The 21601-nt window shown below is 40.7% G+C and overlaps 3 protein-coding genes across 5 annotated transcripts; 1 reads left to right on the top strand and 2 right to left on the bottom strand.

The window, feature by feature from the left end:
• Positions 1-232: 232 nt before the first annotated feature.
• On the bottom strand, positions 233-5335 carry prkra (protein kinase, interferon-inducible double stranded RNA dependent activator). Its single transcript, XM_014173320.3, has 8 exons — positions 5119-5335; positions 4657-4832; positions 4416-4497; positions 4223-4298; positions 2715-2832; positions 2457-2551; positions 2195-2357; positions 233-2076 (listed from the first exon to the last, which is right to left on the bottom strand). The coding sequence occupies exons 1-8, from the start codon at positions 5175-5177 to the stop codon at positions 1919-1921; spliced, it is 927 nt and encodes a 308-aa protein (XP_014028795.1). The 5' UTR covers positions 5178-5335; the 3' UTR covers positions 233-1918.
• Positions 5336-7707: 2372 nt separating this feature from the next.
• On the top strand, positions 7708-10379 carry flacc1 (flagellum associated containing coiled-coil domains 1). Its single transcript, XM_082968932.1, has 8 exons — positions 7708-8713; positions 8915-9008; positions 9092-9153; positions 9277-9374; positions 9485-9537; positions 9680-9776; positions 9873-9976; positions 10085-10379. The coding sequence occupies exons 1-8, from the start codon at positions 8706-8708 to the stop codon at positions 10184-10186; spliced, it is 618 nt and encodes a 205-aa protein (XP_082825058.1). The 5' UTR covers positions 7708-8705; the 3' UTR covers positions 10187-10379.
• Positions 10380-10387: 8 nt separating this feature from the next.
• Positions 10388-18172, bottom strand: casp10 (caspase 10, apoptosis-related cysteine peptidase). 3 transcript variants are annotated; one of them, XM_014173323.3, is made up of 13 exons: positions 17977-18172; positions 16468-16748; positions 16111-16216; positions 15835-15979; positions 15663-15742; positions 15473-15518; positions 13980-14053; positions 13771-13804; positions 13562-13657; positions 13324-13412; positions 11927-12047; positions 11295-11808; positions 10388-11151 (listed from the first exon to the last, which is right to left on the bottom strand). In XM_014173323.3, the coding sequence occupies exons 2-13, from the start codon at positions 16743-16745 to the stop codon at positions 11001-11003; spliced, it is 1734 nt and encodes a 577-aa protein (XP_014028798.3). In that variant the 5' UTR covers positions 16746-16748; positions 17977-18172; the 3' UTR covers positions 10388-11000. The 3 variants fall into 3 exon arrangements, with proteins under 3 accessions (XP_014028798.3, XP_014028796.3, XP_014028797.3); XM_014173321.3 differs by having other exon boundaries at positions 13562-13660; XM_014173322.3 differs by having other exon boundaries at positions 13562-13660; positions 16468-16784; positions 17977-18167.
• Between the last annotated feature and the right edge of the window lie 3429 nt (positions 18173-21601).

Genomic DNA, 21601 nt, shown 5'->3' on the forward strand with positions numbered 1-21601 from the left:
CAAGTGAAGGAATTCTTGCACCGGGTTGAGATATTTTGTGACTCCCCTATTTAGTTGTTTTTCCTGTCAGCACTGCCGGTACCATGTTGACCCAGACCAAGAGACTAGAGTACTGAATTATTACCATCTCCCCTACAATCATGTTTATATAGGTCATTCTACAGCACTGGTTTAAAATTGGAGGTCAGGGGGGGGGAAAAGGATCAAAGGTCAAATAAATGTAGGATGAGGCCAATGTCAGGTGGATTTATTTAACATGTCTGTCACACTTCACATGTAATAAATATGTATTAATATGGTCAGGTATACAGCACGCGCTTGGGATGAGTCCGCCAAAACATCGAGACGATTTACAATACACCTTGTTAAAAGGAAAGGAAAATGTGATTAAACCGCCCAGTCTCGGCTCTGTGACAGTAACTCAGGACAGGGTGGAATTCGGGTTGTAAAAATCCTCCGTAGTCGGCCGATAACATTTCTCAAGACTGTGTGAAGGCCGACACAAACTCAAAATCTTCAAAACACACACACACACACAGCAGCATGACTTTCATATACAGCTGACATAACTAGGCTAGCTACAACATTACAGGCAGACTGAGCAAGATGACGTCACCATACACAACAGGGCAACTACCTGCTTAGTCATCAACATCAAAGCTACCAAGATTGCAATTATTGGCTCTTGCTCATTTGTAGAATGAAGAGACGATAATGGCAGTCTTGGTCTTGAAGTCTAAGTCAGGAGTTGTCCAGATGTTTCCGAGAATGCCATCTTGCTACCATTAACTTAAAAAAGATACATTTTACAAAAAGAAATGTGTTCATAATCTAGACATGTGGTTTAATATCCAGCACAATATCACCTAAACAAGCTAAATGTAACTTTCTAATTGATCAGTTGTTTATAATGATAATTGTTGGGAGATAAAGTCACTGTAAACAAAAACCTGCTTAATAGTAGTGTTCTTTGTAAATACATGTGGTGGTAGTTGAAAAACACCAGTCCTTCTCCCTATGACTGAATAAAACAGTAATATGGTCTTAAACCAACCAAAGCTCAAAACCTTTACTCTAAAATCAAACAAAGTGATTATGGACTCTTTTTAATAAGCCGATTAGAAAATAGGGGTTAATATTGCTATGGAAAATTATTTCCGTCATGTAATTGAATCTTGATTTGGCAGAGAAATAACCAATTAAATAAAGCAGAGATCATTTAGAAGATCAAACCAAATACAAAATGTGAAATTAATGTATAGTGTTTGTTCCTACATTGTTTATCCAATAGACCCTTTTCAATCGGCTTCATTATTTTGGGAACCTATAAGATTATGTTAAATTCATTATTTTCTCATAACCTTAAAGGTAAACGAGTCCAAACCAGTTTCCATCACTAATTTTGTTCAGTGCAATACAGTTTTAAATTGTGTATCATTCAATAAATGACTGCATGTCCTCAAACTGGCTTATAAAAAAACAAGGACAAGGGGATAAATTGGAGACTACTTTCGATATGTCGACATTTTGGCAGCAAAGCCATTCAAGACTAGTGTCCATTCTATTCCCTTGTCCCTGTTTTTCTACGGTACATAACCCCCATGGGATTAGATTTGTTTTTTTGCGCTGATCTTCTCAAAGTAACTTCAATATCTGACAGAAACCATAGGTGATGAACGGTGTTGACTGCCTCTGTTACAAAAACAACTGGATTGTTTTGTCTGAATCGCATGATTCCTATTGATACTGCCTTCAATATCCACCAATTTCATATGGAGTAAACACGGGTAAAGAGTGAAAACAATGGTAGATGGAAGATAGCTACACGTTTCAGTTGTGATTAAATGTTTTTTTTCTCCTCCTCAATTCCTTAAATATGTATTGCAGGTCAAACAGTTGTGACGTTTACTAGGATCGTTCATTTGATAGAAGCCATGATCTTGATGTACTGAAGCGCGCTGTGCGCGGCGTCATTGTGTGCGTTGCCGCAGGAGATGCCCGTGCCGTGGCATACGGTGACAGGTGAGGTGGACAGCTCTGCCAGGCACTGGTACTGCCCGTTCACAGTCAGCTCATCTACCAAACACATCACAAACACACTCTACAATACACTTGGAATATGCCCCCGTTTAGCTATTCTTGAAAACACAAAGTTAACATCTATGATCAGTAAAAGGAAGAAATAGCTCCTTACCAATGTCAAAGTATGTGACTTCGAAGCCCTGCTCATTGGACAGCTCCAGCATCATCTGGATATAGTCGGTGTTGGGAATGCTGAGTGGGTTCCTTCTCAGGAGAGACATCTTCTCTGCTGAGGAGTTACGCAAGTTCTCCAGACGGACACTGGGTTTCGGGGTCTGGAAAGAGTTGGTCAAAAGATCACTCATTACATTCATTCTAAACACCCTAAATATGTTTTACCAAGGAGGCCAAATGAGAAGAAACATCCTACATACCCATGTGATTTCAGGACAGCCAGACAGATTTTGAAGTTTAGCCACCATCTTCTCCGCAGCTGCCTTTTTGGCCACCTTCTTGGAATTTCCCATTGCTATCGGATACACGTGGATGACATACTTATAACTGACTAAACTGAACACTTTGCATTTGAAAGAACATACGCATTGTGTTTTTGCATTGGTAAAAGTATTTAAACACTTTCTGCTTTTAAAACGATAAAGCATTCAGAAAGAACAACCGTGGAGCCACCCTACCCGTCTCTGTCAGTGACTCCATTCTGCAGGTAACAGTGAACTCTCTCTTGTGAGGTGGGCCCGCCTCCATGAGAACAGTGTATTCAGGGAGGCGCCATCCCCGCTGCAGTGCCAGCTCCTTTTGGGAGGAATCCATAGGAAACATACACTACATGACCAAAAGTATGTGGACAACTGCTCGTCGAACATTTCATTCCAAAATCATGGGCATTAATATGGAGTTGGTCCCCCCTTTGCTACTATAACAGCCTCTATTCTTCTGGGAAGGCTTTCCACTAGATGTTGGAACGTTGCTTCAGGGACTTGCTTCCATTCAGCCACAAGAGCATTAGTGAGGTCGGGCACTGACGTTGGGTGATTAGGCCAAGCTCACAGTCAGGGTTTCAATTCATCCCAAAGGTGTTCGATGGGGTTGAGGTCAGGGCTCTGTGCAGGCCAGCCAAGTTCTTCCACACCGATCTCGACAAACCATTTGTGTATGGACCTCACTTTGTGCATGAGGGCATTGTCATGCTGAAACAGGAAAGGGCCTTCCTGAAACTGTTGCCAAAATGTTGGAAGCACAGAATCGTCTAGAATGTCATTGTATGCTGTAGCGTTAAGACTTCCCGTAACAGCCCCAGTCCATTATTCCACTTCCACCAAACTTTACAGTTGGCACTGTGCATTTGGGCAGGTAGCATTCTCCTGGCATCCGCCAAACCCAGATTTGTCAGTCGGACTGCCAGATGGTGAAGCGTGATTCATCACTCTAGAGAACGTGTTTCCACTGCTCCAGAGTCCAATGGCAGCGAGCAATACACCACTCCAGCCGACACTTGGCACTGTGCATGGTGAACTTAGGCTTGTGAGCGGCTGTTCAGCCATGGAAACCCATTTCATGAAGCTCCCGGCAAACAGTTTTTGTGCTGACGTTGCTTCCAGAGGCAGTTTTCAACTGAGGACAAACAATTTTAACACGCTACCCGCTTTAGCACTTGGCGGTCCCATTCTGTGAGCTTGTGTGGCCTACCACTTCGCAGCTGAAAAGTTGTTTCTCCTAGATGTGTCCACTTCACAATAACAGCACTTACATTTGACCGGTGCAGCTCTAGCTGGGAAGAAATTTGACAAACTGACTTGTTGGAAAGGTGGCATCCTATGACGATGCCACGTTGAAAGTCACCAAGCTCTTCAGTAAGGCCATTCTACTGCAATTGTTTCTCTATGGAGATTGCATGGCTGTGTGCTTGATTTTATACACCTGTCAGCAACGGATGTGGCTGAAATAGCCGAATCCACTAATTTGAAGGGATGTCCACATACTTTTGTATATATGGTGTACATATTAGGAAAGACATGAAAACAACCCATCTATTCATAATCATATGGACTTTTCTTATGTCACCTTGAAGATGCTCAATGCCAACATAAATGTGTTACTATGATTACAGCCCTGCAACAGTACACCGCCCTATTGTTTTACAAAAACACAATCTAAGGTCATTGAAGGGCAATAACAAAGACACCTGCAGAATTCCCACTGAGTTGGGTTGATCGTTGGGCTCTGCTGGGATGCCGTTACTCTCCGTCTTTATGTGAAGGCTGCAGGAGGGGATATCAGACGTAAAAAGTTAATAATAATGTTACCTGACTAGAATGGTTGCAAACGCAACTTGTTGTCATAAATGCTCATTTTAGAAATTGTACATGTTCACTCACGGTGTCCCAGCATCTATTTCCAGAAGGTTCAGGGCAGACTCAGCGGCCTGGTGTTTGGCAGCTTTTTTGCTGGATCCTTGACCTGGGATATAACAGAATGACACTCAAGGTATCATAGAAAGTACTGAGGATGAGGCGAACATGGGGATATAACTTTGAAGCCCATGTTGTTAATATCAATCCCCCATAATCCTCTAGCTAAGTAGAGCCTATAATTTACATACTTCACAAGATGGCTCACCTGTGCAGGACACATCGCCTATTGTCACGTTAAAGATGAAACTGGGTTGGTGTGCCTCCCCTTCAGCCTTTTCCATCACGTACACGGGAAGGTTACCAATTTTGGTTCCGTATTCATGCAGAATTTGTATTGGCGTTTTACCAGGGCACGGTGCCTGAGTTTGTTTTATACTCATGCTGCGTAGAAAGCATGATTAACAGTTATTAGTGTCACTGCATTTGATTAAATAGAAATAGCTGTTTTTTTGTTGGTATTATTGACTGACAAATGATGGTACTGAATGAAGCCCTGATAACAATTTTTGCTAAAATGTTGCTAGCCTGCTAAAGGGGTTAGTTTTAAATATATTTGATAGTGAGAATAATGCTAGCTGGCTGGCTAGTTAACGAGCATCAAATGCTTGGATGGAAACAAATCGAATGTATCGTTGGCTAGCTAGAGCTAGCTAGTAGCATGACAGACCTCGTGTTGTTATTGTGCGTGGTCCTTATTAGTGTAGGTTGAAATCCGTCTTGAGACATGGCTAACGTTAGTAAACAATTTCGTGCGTAAAGTTAATATATTGTTGTACAAATGTAATTTATCTGCTGCAGAAACCGGCGAAATTAGCTGGATGGGGGGTTGCCGATTTGAATCAGCGTCTCGTCAGCAACATTAAACAAGTACTTTCGGGTTACGGAATTTCGGAAATTTTCCAAATAAAAGTCCCTCACGTAATAGTATAAACGTGTCAATAACCTGTATTTTATTCATGATATCTGATAAATAATTATCCAAACATGAACAATTATTTATATTTGTTAATATTTAAGTGATATTTGCATTAAATATGGGTTTTAAAATATGTTCCAAGGTTAAACAAAATGTGCCCAATGCAAATCATTGCATATGAAATACATATTGGCTTACGCTTCGAACACACCAACAGCATTATTGCATTTTGGTACACCAGAATTACATGCGTTTCCAATGAAACACTGTGTTTACCTTGCAGCATTGTGTTGCAGAGGCAGTTGCAGTGTGTTTGGTGTGGTAGATAAATTGGATTTATCGAATGTATGTCAAACTGTATGCGTAAACGGCTTGACAGAAATGGTAGCAGAAGGTGAATGTTGTGTTGCATACATATCCAGATGATGCTGCATACTATTTTGACGCTGTCGGTGTGTTCGAAGCGTTATAGAGCAAAAATTATTCTATGTGCCGCAGTAAAAGTATTGTACGGGAATACTCAGTAGGGGCAGTAGAATGTATATATGGTGTCATTTCATGGGGTTCTGAATAATACGGGGTGTTGCTGGCCTTTTACTCCACTCCTGTAAGGGTAGGTAACAACACATCTGCCACGCTGATCCTAAACACGGGGGCCCCTCAGGGGTGCGTGCTCAGCCCCCCCTGTACTTCCTGTTCACTCAAGGCCAGGCACGACTCCAACACCATCATTAAGTTTGCCGATGATACAACAGTGGTAGGCCTGATCACCGACAACGATGAGACAGCCTACAGGGAGGAGGTCAGAGATGGTCATGGTCCAAACACACCAACACAGTTGTGAAGAGGGCATGACAAAGCCTATTCCCCCTCAGGAGACTGAAAAGATTTGGCATGGGTCCTCAGACCCTCAAAACGTTCTACAGCTGCACCATCGAGATCATCCTGACTGGTTGCATCACTGCATGGTATGGTAACTGCTTGGCCTCCGACCGCAAGGCGCTACAGAGGGTAGTGCATACGGTCCAGTACATCACTGGGGCCAAGCTTCCTCCCATCCAGGACCTCTATACCAGGCGTGTCAGAGGAAGGCCTAGTCATAGACTGTTCTCTCTGCTACCGCACGGCAAGCGGTACCGGAGCACCAAGTCTAGGTCCAAAAGGCTTCTTAACAGCTTCTGCCCCCAAGCCATAAGACTCCTGAACAGCTAATCAAATGGCTATTTGCATTGCCAGACTATTTGCATTGCCCCCCCTCCCACCTTTTACGCTGCTGCTACTCTCTCTTGTTATTATCTATGCATAGTCACTTTAACTCTACCTACATGTACATATTACCTCAATTACCTCGACTAACCAGTGCCCCCACACATTGATTGACTCTGTACCGGTACCACCTGTATATAGCCTCACTACTGTTATTTTACTGCTGCTCTTTAATTATTTGTTACTTTTATGTCTTGTTTTTTTACATATCTATTTTTTACTTGACCCTTATTTTTCTTAAAACTGCATTGTTGGTTAAGGGCTTGTAAGTAAGTATTTCACTGTTGTATTCGGCGCATGTGACAAATAACATTTGATTTGTTTAAGATTTTACTCTATAAAGTCTATGTATTCCATATACAGTGATTTGCATTGTGGCCAATGTGATGGACGAATTAAAAGGCCAGCAACACTCCGTAAAAGTCCAACACTTCCTATGACCTATCTTTTTGTTAAAACTCATCTGATTTGTATTCTAGGGACTATAGTGAGTAGACTGGACCCTGGTTTTAAGGACACACGATCATTTTATTTTATATATATATATATATATATAATTTTTTTTTTTTTTTTTTATATATTATTTTATTTTCCTGTACGGTGCAATTTGTTTGTGCAATACAACAAAAATACTTTTCTTAAACATTACATTTCAAAATTGCATCCTTGAACAATAGCACCAGTAAATAAACAACAATCATACAATCAAAATAAGGGTTTATAAAACAAAACTGTTTACCAGTAGGCTATTATGTTCTTGACATTAATTTACTTAAGCTCCACCTTATAATAATCTTTATCGTATATAAAGTAGAAAATCTATTTAGTTTAGATTCTTACACCATGTCCTTATACATCGTTTTATTTTTATTATTTTTTACATACTTTTGAAATGATGCACTATACAAAGCTGCAAAAAAAACTATTTTTCTTATCATACACGTTTTACCGCAAACCTTTATTTTGAAGGCAAAATCCGGAAACCGGAAGTCTTAATGTGGATAGGATCCAGTTAGTGTTGGGTCCTCCCATGACACTAATCCGATTTGATCATTCGACAACTGATCAACAACATCCGGTTCATCAGGTCAAATAAATATTATTTTCCGCAGTTGTAGTACATTGAAAATTGGGTATTGTGAATATATCAGTTTGATTTCAGATAATGGTTAGTGCCGTAAACCCTAACCCAGCGCTTCCCTAACTCAGTCCTAGGGGTGAATCAACTGTGTAGTGCTAGGTCAAAAAACAAAATGTGCAACCCTTAGGGTCCCCAGGACCGAATTTGGAAAATGCTGCTCCCAACCTAACCTTAACCCGTAGCCTTCCCTTAAAAAAACATTGAAGTTTGAAACTGCAGTCGACTTGGACGCAGTATTTGTAGCATACTGCAGGTATACTGCACTCTAACTGCAGTTATACTGCAGCCTTTTCTCGTAAGTGTTACTTTAACCGTTTGAAATGTCAACGTCATTGGGGTGACTTCAGCATTGGGACGTCCCACGGAACCCGTTTAGACGTCAGAAAATAGATGAATGCTGGCATCTACTGGTTTAATGAGGAGCACTAGAAATTACATTTTCTAGCAAGAGAATTCAGCTTTCCCAACATAATCTGTCAAAGTGTTGTGACATGGAATCTACATGGAAAATACATTGGATTTGAAAAAAAAAAGTTTTTCTACTTTTCTTTGCCACCATGGCCTACTTATTGCCTTTACCTCCCTTATCTCACCTCATTTGCTCACATTGTATATAGACTTATTTTTCTACTGTATTATTGACTGTATGTTTGTTTTACTCCATGTGTAACTCTGTGTTGTATGTGTCGAACTGCTTTGCTTTATCTTGGCCAGGTCGCAGTTGTAAATGAGAACTTGTTCTCAACTTGCCTACCTGGTTAAATAAAGGTGAAATAAAAATAAATGAAATAAAACAGAGATTTTCTGGAACAGTAACGTTTGTGAGAACCTAGAAGTTAACTATGACCTCATATTAGAATCCCAGCAAAAAACCTGAGAACTTGCACAGTGTAGACCTCAGGCCTAGTGGACCACTGGGTTTCCCCAAACTATGGACATGTGAGTTTTTAATTTCCCTGTGTTTAGTCAGTTGTCAATATGATATGTCACTCAAAGCACAGAACTCATTCAAATACCATTGATATAGTTGATTTGGGTAGTTTGACATGGATAGTAACATTCTGTGCATGAAATCTGCTCTTCTGGATTACAGAGTTATTGGCCTAAACATGCTTGGCTTATTGCCTTTGTGTTCTCTAGGCAGGGTTTTTTGCAGGACATGCAGGAGCAGATGGGGAAACTGACAGACCTCCTAAAGGATGAACGGCGGTCCCACCAGCACAGCTGCCGTGCAGTGAGATATCTAGATAGTTTCTCCAACATGGTCATCTAAAGGGGACCTCTGACTCCTGACTTCATCATGTCTCTGTTTCACAGCTGTTGGACGAAGCAGAGCGGAGAGCTGAGAGAGTTAGGCAGCAGCATCAACAGGAGATGGAGTAGGTACTTTATGCCCCACACAGCTAGCAGAGGTGGTGTCAATTCATGCTAGACTGTCAAATTGGAATAAGGTCCTTTGACAAAGAGGTGATTCCCAGTCACCACTTCCCTCTGCTTTACAGGCAGCTAATGCAGGCCCACAGATCAGAGATCAGTGCTTTGGTGACCCTCCATACCAAGACTCTGGAGGGGGAGAAGGGCTGTGCAGAGGAGAGATGTGGTATTAAACAAGAAACAATGACTTGTGGCAGCCTAACAGTCTAACTAATACTGTATCTCTTCAACCTGTCCCTATCACTCTCACCCTTTCTTTGCTTGTCAACCTCACAGCCCTGCTGGAGAAAGATTATGACTTCCTCAAAAGCTCCTTCCGCACCTACAAGGTGAATTAGCCTTGCCACCTGTTGCCAGATGGCACCAGTCAGAACTTGGTGTTTCACATTTTTTCAGTGAAATGTACTGCAAAAAAAAAAGGTAGATTTATTTATTGAAAATTAAAATGGTGTTTTTTCCCTACTGCTCTAGGACAGTATATTTGAGGAGATGCGTAGCAGCTGGCTAAGGAAGGAGAACAGCTGGAAAGAGGAGCAGGAAAAGCATCTCATGGACCAACTGATGCATTGTGAGGTTATTAACAATTGTGCAAAGTAGAGTTGTTATACAGCTCCTCAGCTTCAGTGTTGATATTTAGAAATGGTATATTTCTCATCTCTGACAGCACGTGAGCAGCTGAACAAAAGTGAACAGGAAAAGGATAACCAAAGAAAGGCCTTTGAGGCAGAAATAGCAGAACTCCAGGCCAGGTTTGAGGAGGAGATACAGGTCAGAGGATATTTGTTGCTACCAATGTTAACCTGAATTTGACTTGTAGGTGGTTCGGACAATGGGATCGTTTACCTCTGAAGTCACTGAGTGTGTGTGGCTTTCTAGGTACTAGCTGGTGAGCTGATAGAGAAGGATGTAACCATCAGTTTGTTGAGAACAGCTTATCACCAGACACAAGAGCAACTGGATGTGGTGGTAAGCTACTGATACTCTATGTATCCTCTTCATCCAGAGAAACTGTCACTGAAGTTTCTGTTCAAACCTGCTAGTGATAGCCATCTTGTTGTTGTGACAGACCTGTCGTATGTCAGACGTCGGGAAAAACCCAAGCCAGCTCGGACCAAGACGCATGTCATGCGTCACACAAGAACCAACAGAGCCATAGTGCAACTCATGACCACACCAATACATGTTTGAACATATTTTTTATTCTTCTGTCATAGAATTTGTCTTGGATGTGTTATATGACATGTGGTGTCAAGGAGTACACTGTGATGTATTGAAACAGCAGCAACAACAACATGATCAATATTGATTGAAAATGTTATTTGTATTCATTTAGGAAGTCAATGTGCAAGGGAGTAAGAAATTGACCATTGAGAAAAGAACACGTGGAAAACGTTGCATATTAAGTGCTCTTCGGTTGTTCTTGCTTCTCCTCTACAACGTTTAAAAATACCCTTTAAAAACATTTCCTGAAACGTTCTATTTACAGTTCTTTGGATATATTTATACTGCGTTTCATTTTTTATATAAGGTGTAAAAAACAGTTAACATTCAGTTTTGGAAAAACACAGCAGTTTATAATTGAGGGATCCCCGAGGTGTGCAGTGTAAACAGGAGTGTGGAGACAGTCTCTCAGTCTAGGGCAGTGGTATTCAAGTACTAGTCTTTTCCCCATTGATTAATATCGTCGGTGAGAGTCCGCTCAACTAGTTTCTGAATCAGTCCCTGAATAGATGGGAAAGGTGACGACCATTAAAGAAATCTGCTCTAGTGGTCTCAAGCCAATGCTTGTGGCTCACAGTTTGGGAGGTGGTTCTTTGGGAATGGGAAAGACCACCCTCTTTCTGAGTGAGTATGCAGGCTGGGGCATCTGCTTCTTAATGCCATTGGTCTTCCTGCTGACATCATCATTCACCTTGGTCAGGATGGACAGCAAGTCATACCCACTGGACAGAGAGAGAACAATGAGAGGAAATCAAACCTGATATTAATTTACCAACAATACGCTCACATCTGTACGTCATATTTCACTGTGTACCGATGGCAGAATCTAACAACAGAGAGACCAAGCATATCTCTGAGCACTAACCTGGGCACCAAGTTGATGAGGTTCTGGCACAACGACTGGATGAACCAAGTGCCCAGCTTCTTGTCTCTAAAAGAGGCAAAGTGAGGGACAGTGGCCATGCCCAGAAGGAAGTCAGCATCAGTGGGAATGGAGTCTCTGTGTACCACTGCATCAGTGCAGATAGAGCTGGTGGTAGTAGAGCTTGGTCCTGGGCCATCAGACTGGATGAACACTTGCTTTTGGTCCTTGTTGCCCTGACAGGCCTGAATGAAGAACAGCTTGGGCTTGTCCCTCAGTGAGCTGCACTCCAGTCCAGAGAAGGGCTTTGTGAGCTCCCTGACACTGACCTCTAGCCCGTCCACCCCGTAAACACCTCCCTCTAGGCCGTGGCTCAGAACGCAGCACACCAGGCAGTCCATCTGGCTGTGATCCCGTTTGCTCAGCTCCACAAGTAGAGATAGTATCTTCTCCCGACTGCAGTCTGGCTCAGTCTGTGTCTCAAAGCCCAGCCAGTTAAACACACTCACCAAACTCTCTAAAACACACACACATACAAGTGGTTGTGGTTTAGCCCTAGGGCTTCAAAAGCAACCAACATACAGGTATTGGAAGTATTTCGGTATAGTAAGTATTACAAGTAAAGATGATCTTACTTTTGTCAATGTGTGTTCCCTCTCTTTCTTTTAACAGTTGAGGGGAATTTCTAAAGTCATTGTTGTTAATGATCAGACAGAAACCTCTCTTTTTTCCTGTCATAGAATATTCTCCCAGTTCCTACAGAAAGAAAACACATATAGCGCATTCGGAAAGTATTCAGACCCCTTGACTTTTCCACATTTTGTTACGTTACAGCCTTGTTCTAAAATGTATTAAATAAAACAATTTTATCATCAATCTACATACAATATCCCATAATGACGAAGCGAAAACAGGGTTTTAGAAATGTTTGCAAATGTATTAAACATAAAAACAGAAATACCTTATTCACATAAGTATTCAGACCCTTTGCTTTGAGACTCGAAATTGAGCTCAGGTGCATCTTGTTTCCATTTATCATCCTTGAGATGTTTCTACAACTTGATTGGAGTCCACCTGTGGTGAATTCAATTGACTGGACATGATTTGGAAAGGCACACACCTGTCTATATAAGGTCCCACAGTTGACAGTGCATGTCAGAGCAAAAACCAAGCCATGAGGTCCAAGGAATTGTCCGTAGAGCTCCGAGACAGGATGGTGTTGAGGCACAGACCTGGGGAAGGGTACCAAAAAATGTCTGGAACATTGAAGGTCCCCAAGAACACAGTGGCCTCCATCATTCTTAAATGGAAGAAGTTTGGAACCACCAAGATTCTTCCTACAGCTGGCCGCCCGGCCAAACTGAGCAATCGGGGGAGAAGGGCCTTGGTCAGGGAGGTGACCAAGAACTCAGACTGGGGCGAAGGTTCACCTTCCAAGTCTCTGAATTTCCTTCAGTGGCCCAGCCAGAGCCTGGACTTGAACCAGATCAAACATCTCTGGAGAGACCTGAAAATAGCTGTACAGCGATGCTCCCCATCCAACCTGACAGAGCTTGAGAGGATCTGCAGAGAAGAGTGGGAGAAACTCCCCAAATACAGGTGTGCCAAGCTTGTAGCGTCAAACCCAAGAATACTCGAGGCTGTAATCGCTTCCAAAGGTGTTTCAACAAAGTACTGGGTAAAGGGTCTGAATACTTATGTAAATGTGATATTTCCGCTTTTTTTATTATTATTTGCAAAAAAATTGAAAAAACTGTTTTTGCTTTGTCGTTATGGGCTATTGTGTTTAGATTGATGAGGGGAAAAACACAATTTCATCAATTTTAGAATAAGGCTGTAACGTAACAAAATCTGGAAAAAGTCAAGGGGTCTGAATACTTTTCGAATGCACTGTACATCATATACAAATCCATAATCCCAGAAACAACTAGTGTACCTAAAATAATCTATACATTACAGTCCGTTTTCAGTAAAAGCAGGCACTGACATGACTTTGTCAACGCTCCTTTAAAAAGATAATTATAAGGGAAACCTCTCTTTTGGTGTTTCCTGTCTGAGGATCTGCTGGGCCAAAGTTCTTATTGTCTCCACATGAGGATGTGGATGAAACATGATGATACTCTATGTGAGAGAAGACGTGGATCAGGTAAGAATGCATCAATGATACAGCTAACATTTAACAGTGATGCCAATGAGCCAACAGAGCGAGTAGGAGAGGGAAGAGTCAGCAGGCCCCTTTTGCAGATTGGCATTATACATTCTGAATTGACCTTTAATGAGAGCAGCACAGTTGTCCCCATTGGTACTTAGGAGACTCAGCCCATGTGAAAGTACTGCATCCATCGAATATGAGACTCTCCGAACATCTGCTGTGTGGATAGACCAAGATGACACAAAAAGGTCATGTGAGTTCTGTACTGTACTCCAAAACAGAGAACAAGTGTAGAGTGCGGCACAGCATGTTCAGTGTGGGACTTACCCAGAGAGGTGTCAGATCGATTCAGACAGGATACCTGGGAATGCAAGAAAAGGTAATGACAAGTTACTACACAGACATGAGGGATGGCCATAGCCTCTGATGTAAATACTGGTGGGGTGTTCCTGTTGATGTATGCTGTATGGTCCAATACAGCATATACAGCAAATAAGTGTGGCCCCCAAAACCTGGACTGAACATTAGACACTTACCTTGGCTGAAGGCTGTGAACTCGAGAAGTAAGTGGGGGGAATGAGAGTCTCGTCAGAATGGCTATACTGTTCAACTAAGACAAAAAGAAAATGGAATGTGTAAGACAAACAGGAAATGGAAGGTGAGCATGTTATAACATACTGAAGAAGATTTGACATTGACAGTACCCACTGGGCACATCGTGTCATTTCAACATTGAAATTTGGGTAATATTTGGTTGAGACGTTGATCAATGAGATTTCAACCTTTATTCACCCAGTCAAAAAGACTGCCAGAAATGTGTTGAATTCCCAAAGCTTTATCACTATGCTTTCAAACATCTAAAAGCACAACCAAATTCCAATGGGAAAACAACGTCTGATTTTCGGTTTAGTTGTCATCTAAATGTGTTATCGCCACGCTTTCAACCATTAAAAAGCAAAACAAAAGTTCAAATGGGAATACAATGTCACATATTTTGTATTTACACAACTTGATATATTATCACTGTGCTTTATCTAATAGCACAACCAAATGAATTGGATTGCAATTGAGATAACATTAAAAGTACATAGTGCAAGTGATCGATGTTGTTCATGATTCTGCATTACAGCAATTGTGAAGATCTCCACAGACCTGCGATGACCTATTCATGCTATCTTGAACATGCACGCTTAATATGATTATATAAGAAGACATTTATAGTTACCTTAACCTCAAAATGTGGCCATGGATGTGTTACCCATTTTAAGGTTGAATAAATACTGTTACATTAGTTTGTAATATATTTCTAACTTTCGGCAATTTACTGTATTACAAAATGTATATTGAATTGTGTTTGGTTGACAACGCAACCAAATATCAACATTTAATGCTTGGATAGTTTCATTAGAGCCACTGGCTTAATCCCATTCTTTAACTTTTTTTGGTTTAGTTGGAGATCCAACATCATTTGTTAACTTGTCGACAAGTTAATAGGCTATTGACTGTATAGTAAAAGTGATATTGAATTTTGTTTGATGGTCAACAAATTCCACCTTGTCTACAAATCAATAATGTATATGTTAGATTCACGTCTCCATCTCAACCAATAATCAAAGTTAAAGAATAGGACTAAATCAAATGAAACTTTATTTAAAGTACATTTAAAGTTTGATTTAGTCCTACTCTTTAATTTTGATTTTCGGTTGAGATTGAGACGTGAATCCAACATATTAATTATTAATTTGTAGACACACTGGAATTAAAGCCAGACTAATAGCATCATTGATGATAAAGTATGGTCCCATTTCATTTGCTCTGTTAAACCTACCTTTTGGAATGACTTTAGTTTTTAAGAGGTCACTCAAAAATCATTCTCACGATAGCACATTAATAGTAGTCAGTAACACATATAAAAGCTGGGCTTGGTTAAAACCCTGGATGGGAGACCAAATGAACCGCTGAAGATCAACTCTCTAGTAGGAGGTGATTCAGCGTTGATTCGACCAGTTTGTGCCCAGTGGATAGTCACCTGATAGTTCACAAAAGACAGTTCTCTTTGGAAGCATGGAGGCAGCCTGAAGGAAAACAAATAAAACAGGCATGAGAGTCTGTGAGGATTATACTGTAGTAGCTTATCAAGATATGAACTGAAATGTGTCCATGAGTACTGGATATAATGTAAGAAATAAAAAGGAGCGCTGACGAGCATTGTATGTTACCTGGATTCCTGGATGAGCTTCAGACACAGACACAGATCTTGGTCTGAACTGTCCCACCCCTGTCTCTTGAGTTCCTGGCCCTGATTGAATAGCATAAAACATCGCAGTCATATATCCCTGTTCTAAATCATTGACAGGCAAGGGATTGGATTGTTCAGCATATGTGATTTACCAGCTAAGGAATTCTGCGTCTTATACTTTTTGATTGTTGTTTTCAACATGGGGCAGACAATTCCAAAAATGCTTTCAAGAGTGTTTAGTTTTATGATGCTCAAAATATCAATTTTCTCCATTTCCAGGAATAATTGCAAGGTAGTCTGAAAGAATAAAGAAAAATGTATAACGTCAGTTCTTCCATCAAGATAAGCACTAAATTGCACAAAATAAAAGGTGACTGCCCTACTCTGGACAACACATATTGAATTTTAGACTGTTCTGACATACTCACCAGGTTGTCCTCTAGTTTTCTACGAGGGAGTTCATTACTCAACAAGAACTTGATCTCCCTCAACTCATCTGTAGTGATGTTCTCTGACAGGTTATACAGCAGCTTTCTGCAGGTGGTTAGATACAATGTGTCATTCGCTTTTCAGAGAACATCATATTACAGTACAGTATATGGAGTGATCAACTGTAACACAACAAGTGTTTATATTCGTGTCATGAGTGGTAAGTTATCTTTGTCTGTATTCAATTGTGGGGGAAGATGTATGGATTCAGATGTACTAATCATTTAATTGCCAGCCACCTCCGACAACACTAAGCCTGGGGATGAGGTTATAGTAAATGTGGCCTATATATTCACCTATAAGGAGAGATGAGGCCGGTTGTTGGTAGCTGGTTGTTGAGGCCAAGGCCTCGCATCAAGCTGTTCCGCTGGATGGTGAGTAGTAGGTCAGCAAGCAAGTAAGGTTGATCAGGGGATAACAGTTCTTGGTCCATCAGAAGAGAGAAGAGTTTACTAGCTGTGGTCACTGAGTTCAGGTCTTTATCCAGTAAATCTTTGCAAAGAAATGCAAGTGCTTGTACTTCTTCACTGCTCAGGGCTTGTTCCACCTGCAACAGCAGCCTTTGGAAATCCATCTCCTGTCGAAATACCAATATGATTGCTATGTTTGATATCTGTAAATACATATTGTGAATTTACAATCTCTGTACATGGTATTAATATAATGTCAGTTGAAAATATCAATTAGCTCAGGTGAGTAATCAATTGGATAGCCCTCTAGTGCAGCAACTTTCAGGGGGATGGGGACCCCTAGGGGCCTCAGTGAATTTTCTAGTTTGTCCCAGCATAATTATTTTCTAGAATTGTCTAATTTTCAACTTCCACCCGCTTACAAATCAAAGGAAACCATGGGGGACGAAACATGTATATTCTATAGAAGAGCTCATACTTAAAACACTAGAAGATTATGCTCACATAATTATATAAAACAGTAATACGTCTCTTAAACCGGGTGTACACTACACGTTTTTGGCCCCGATTTAGCTGTCCCAGAGAAGTTTTTTAAAATCGGAGACAAAAACCCCATGCCATCGCCTAATCTGGGCGCGTTGCCGTCACCGACGCTGGTTTAATGTCAGCGGCTCAAGAGACGCAATCCGAGGGATACCGATCTCGTCTTTCAGGAATCCCAGACTTCCCGATATTTTCAAACGTTTGTAGTGTGAGATGTGCCCGGACAAGTTTTGAGAACGGTGATCAGCGACAGCCAATGCGAGCTCGCCAGAAAATAAACCAGTGAGACGATGACGTTGTTTCGCATCACCCAAAAAGTGTAGACTCACGAACCGGAGCGATGACTACAACTAGTATGCGTCTGTACTTTGTACTTGACTTTAATTAACCAAAGCGTCAAATCGTTACAGCTCTGAAGTGCACCAACAATGTTTTTGCGAGATAGCGTGGTATCAACAATCCAAATATCTTGCAGTGTGTGACCGCCGTCTGTGCCACATCGTTTAGTGACATGAAAGACGTCTAATGTGAGGGGCTCAGCGATGTTAGGATTCTGAAAGTCATATAGTGTACACACTATTATAGACGTAAGGTTGAGAATGAGAAACCATGACAAATCTACATTAATTCACCCATAACAAGTCATACACTCTGTCCAATAAAAAATAACACTGTCCAAAAAGGCTATACAGTGTATAATACTATTGTTTTACTGTTTAATTAGAACAAATGCCCCACCCAAGAATAAGTTTGGGGAAAGTATTGTTGAGGGACGGAGTTCCTCAGCTAGGAATAATACTGCATTCGAAGTCTAAATGTGCGTCCTGATATTTCAAGTCCAAACAGGCCTACCTGTACTTTTGGAGAGGTGACATAAACTACAGGAATATCATTTTTTTCCCCAAAGATCCTGTCTTCTTCCAGATAACACCTACAAGTAATTGTATTTCCTTGAAAGTATCGGGAGGTTTTGTAACAAATGGCGAGAAGTCAGTACAGTACTTCGAGCATTCCTCACGCCAATTCCATAGGATACGCCCCGTTTCAATATTTTCAACCAGTGGTTTCACCTTCTCCAAATGTTGCAATGGAGCTGTAATAAACACAGATGAGTCACCCTCATCCTCACAGACGTACAGTGGCATCCAAATATTGTCATACCCACAACACACACTTAGAGAAGTACTCTGAATGTAATATTTTTATTCAACACTTCAAAGGTATAAAAAGTCAAGAGGACACATGGACTTGGTTGAATTATAATGCGTGGTTAAAGAATAGATATACTCTTGATCCCCCTGGTACGAATGATGTGATTTAAAATGCCTGGTCCAAAGTGCCGAACCTGGATCTTTAGCCATCCCTGAGATGACTCCTTCAGTTTGGAGACGTTAGTCTGTGAGTCCTGAACAAAAGATTCTGCAAGATAAAGTCAGAAAAACGGATTCATTGCTAGTGGTGAATATGTTCATTCAGAGATATAAGCATGGTAATGGGTACAGATCAGATCCCATCATCTCATAGTAATTATCTTTTAACAATGACTTGCAATTTACTAATCAATGATATGTACAGCAACACACAACATAGCAGTCATTATCTCACAACACACGTTTATAGGCTACTTCTGTGTTATAATTATGGCACCAGATCAGCCTTGATATCAGTTGCAATAGAAAATGTATCCTGTACACACAGACAGAGCCTAACTCGGCTCCTTAAAAAGTATCCATGCCCAAACTGTTAACTGGAGAGCAAGGTGTCAGAGACAGGTACTTACTGTCAGTGACGAGTGAGCGCATTGCAGTGATCTGCTCATGGGGCCAAGTTAGCTGCCGCCTCCCCAGTCCATGGGTCCGGGACAGGACACAATCCACATAGATGTCCCAGAAGACCTGGGCCAGGTCCCAGAACAGAGCACTGTGCTTCCTGTTGTCTGACGACTTGAGGAACACCATCAGGTCCCAGAAGGCAGGCACAGTGTCAGCGATCCTCGGGGAGCGCATCTCCAGCAGGAGTTCTGAGGAGGAGGTCCAGCACTGTGATGCCCTGCTCAGAGTCAGGGGGTCCACCTGTCCTGGCTTCTGGCCTTGGAGAGGTACCACACATACACAGCCCATGAGCAGCACTGTAGCCAGAAACATGTTGAGGATTGTAGTATCCATCTGCGTCGAGACAGAATGTATGTGTTAGTAAAACATGAATGACATCAATATTCACAAAAACGACGTTGTCTCTAATCAAACACAATGTTATCACTGCATTCTGTTTTCAGAATGGATATTTGAATTAGGCTATTGTTAAAGATAGCCCATAGGAATTTACATGTTCTCAGAATAAACTTTTCCCTTGAAATGGTAAAGATTAAAACATAGTTATTTGTCCATAAAATCCAAATAAAGTAATATGTTCTGAACAAATATCAGGCATTCCATTTTGAATTATGATTTTTTATAAATAACATGCCAAATATTGATGAAAAATAGGCATATAACTGTTGTGTGAGAAAATATCAGAAAAGTGAAAGGCCTACTAAGCTTTTATTTTAAACTGCTTTATTTCGAAAAAAGTACATTTTGCAAGATTAACCTGGCAACAAATATTTCTTAAACAAAACGTTCTAATTTCAGGTTTTTATTAAATATACATGAAAAATCTCATAAAATACAACAGGTGCAAAAGAGGGACTTACCTTTTGTAGAGTGATGTAGTTTGTGCAGCCCTCGATGTTTAGATGCGCATCTGTTTGCTCTCAAATAGAGTACGTCAGTCTATCTAAGGGGGACGGCCAAATAGTTTATTAGCGTTCCAATGGAAGTGATTGAACACTGTCTGACTGTCACATGCTGATTTCTATTGGATGGATTCATCATTTTTGCATCAAATGTGAATTGAAATGTACATTGTTACACATCATTCTTCAGGAATTTTACACTGGAGGGAGGGTTCTTTCATTTCCACAGAGGCTATAACCAAGACCTTCCTCTTTGGCAGTGCATCAATCTGTTCCTTTGTTTTTAAATCCCCTATACAAAAACATAATAAATAAAAACGACAATATTTAATTCATATATTAATAATCCATTTGAATAAACTTTGTCAAGAACTGAAAAGGTGGTTTTATAAACAAACTTGGATTAGGCCTCTGGTCTGTGGTTAAAGCTTGTATTAACAAAAAAACAAGAATTGTGACTAAACCTTTCAGAGATATTATAAGACATATTTCTTGGTAAGAAAGCAAGTCCAGGAGTAAGCAAGTAAACACATGTTCATGAAACAGGCTATTTGGTTGATTACTTTCTGTGGCGTGTTTTAATCATGATAAATGTCTACTGAGTAGGTCATAGGTTAGTAAACACTGACCCTATTCATAATGCAACAATTGGTTGTTTTTACCCCCCAAAATGTTGGGGGATCTCCTCTATTTGCAACCTTATGCAAAGAACTGTTACTTTATTCAGATATCAGAATTTCTTACAGAATTTATAGGAGAATTTGCATATCCTAAATCAGATCTCAGGGATAACTTCAATCCTATTTCAAGCAGTTCGGGTATAACCATATTCCTGAGTGAATGAGTCAGGCTGCTGCACAGCCATGAGTACAGCCCAGCTTCATTCAAGCTGAAGAGTCACGGAGTGGAAGACAGCAGGAGATCTGACTCTGGGTCAACTTGGAAAGTCCTTATTTCCGGCTTCATTGCAGACGAAACACACGGGAGTACTGGTGTGCTACGAAAGCAGTGTGCCGATGCTTTTAGTGAAATGCCACATGCATACGTGATCTGGGAGTTAATTGCAGCCTTAGTGCAAAGCCATAGATAAGTGGGCTGCGGTGGGCTACCACCAAGTCATTCATCCTTCTAATGACGCATTAAGAGAGGTTTTATGATGGAAGTTCCACCTGTTCTCTCTCTGGTGTTTTGACTGGATAAGACACTAGAATTGACTTTCAATTTAAGGAAGCAATCACCTCAGTAAAATTGGGAATATTAAAGTTCAAATCATAATGTTAGAGTGATTATAGGCAGGAAGTTTAGGAATCATTATTCATTAGATGGTATAAACATTTGGAAAGGTTTTGTTACACTGTACATATGTGACAAAAGCTTCAACACTTTGGAGGACTTTATTTAGTTTGAGTTTGAGCTGCACTTCCTGGCTGATGACTCGGTCTCTTCATGACACAGGGCCTACCTACATGTTTATAATACGCTCAAAGTTCATATCGCACACGTCTGAGAACAGGAGGTGGTCAGTGTCACATGATGGATTTATTTACCGACTCAAGCAGAGTACAACATGCTCTAACCTCGTATTCATTCTCTACTACACTTTTATAGCTTGACTGCATTATTTAAAGGCCCAATGCAGCTGTTTAAAAAAAAAAATCTCAATATCAAATCATTTCTGGGTAACAATTAAGTACCTTACTGTTATAAAAAAAAATGGAAATGGTCAAAAAGAAAAATAATTGC

Source organism: Salmo salar, chromosome 25 (assembly GCF_965601325.2).
Source record: "Salmo salar chromosome 25, fSalSal1, whole genome shotgun sequence".
NCBI classification, from domain to species: Eukaryota; Metazoa; Chordata; class Actinopteri; order Salmoniformes; family Salmonidae; genus Salmo; species Salmo salar.

What these genes read in the sequence shown, in the direction of transcription:
- casp10 (XM_014173321.3), bottom strand. Translation starts at nt 16,745, where the DNA reads ATGGATTTCCAAAGGCTGCTGTTGCAGGTGGAACAAGCCCTGAGCAGT. An exon ending in GAAAACTAGAGGACAACCTG is followed by an intron (nt 15,980 to 16,110) that starts GTGAGTATGTCA and finishes TTATTCTTTCAG; the next exon opens with ACTACCTTGCAATTATTCCT. An exon ending in GTTCACAGCCTTCAGCCAAG is followed by an intron (nt 13,805 to 13,979) that starts GTAAGTGTCTAA and finishes TTGCATTCCCAG; the next exon opens with GTATCCTGTCTGAATCGATC.
- prkra (XM_014173320.3), bottom strand. Translation starts at nt 5,177, where the DNA reads ATGTCTCAAGACGGATTTCAACCTACACTAATAAGGACCACGCACAAT. An exon ending in ACGCACAATAACAACACGAG is followed by an intron (nt 4,833 to 5,118) that starts GTCTGTCATGCT and finishes CTTTCTACGCAG; the next exon opens with CATGAGTATAAAACAAACTC. An exon ending in AGGCGATGTGTCCTGCACAG is followed by an intron (nt 4,498 to 4,656) that starts GTGAGCCATCTT and finishes GTTATATCCCAG; the next exon opens with GTCAAGGATCCAGCAAAAAA.
- flacc1 (XM_082968932.1), top strand. An exon ending in CATGGACCAACTGATGCATT is followed by an intron (nt 9,777 to 9,872) that starts GTGAGGTTATTA and finishes CATCTCTGACAG; the next exon opens with CACGTGAGCAGCTGAACAAA. An exon ending in GGTTTGAGGAGGAGATACAG is followed by an intron (nt 9,977 to 10,084) that starts GTCAGAGGATAT and finishes GTGGCTTTCTAG; the next exon opens with GTACTAGCTGGTGAGCTGAT.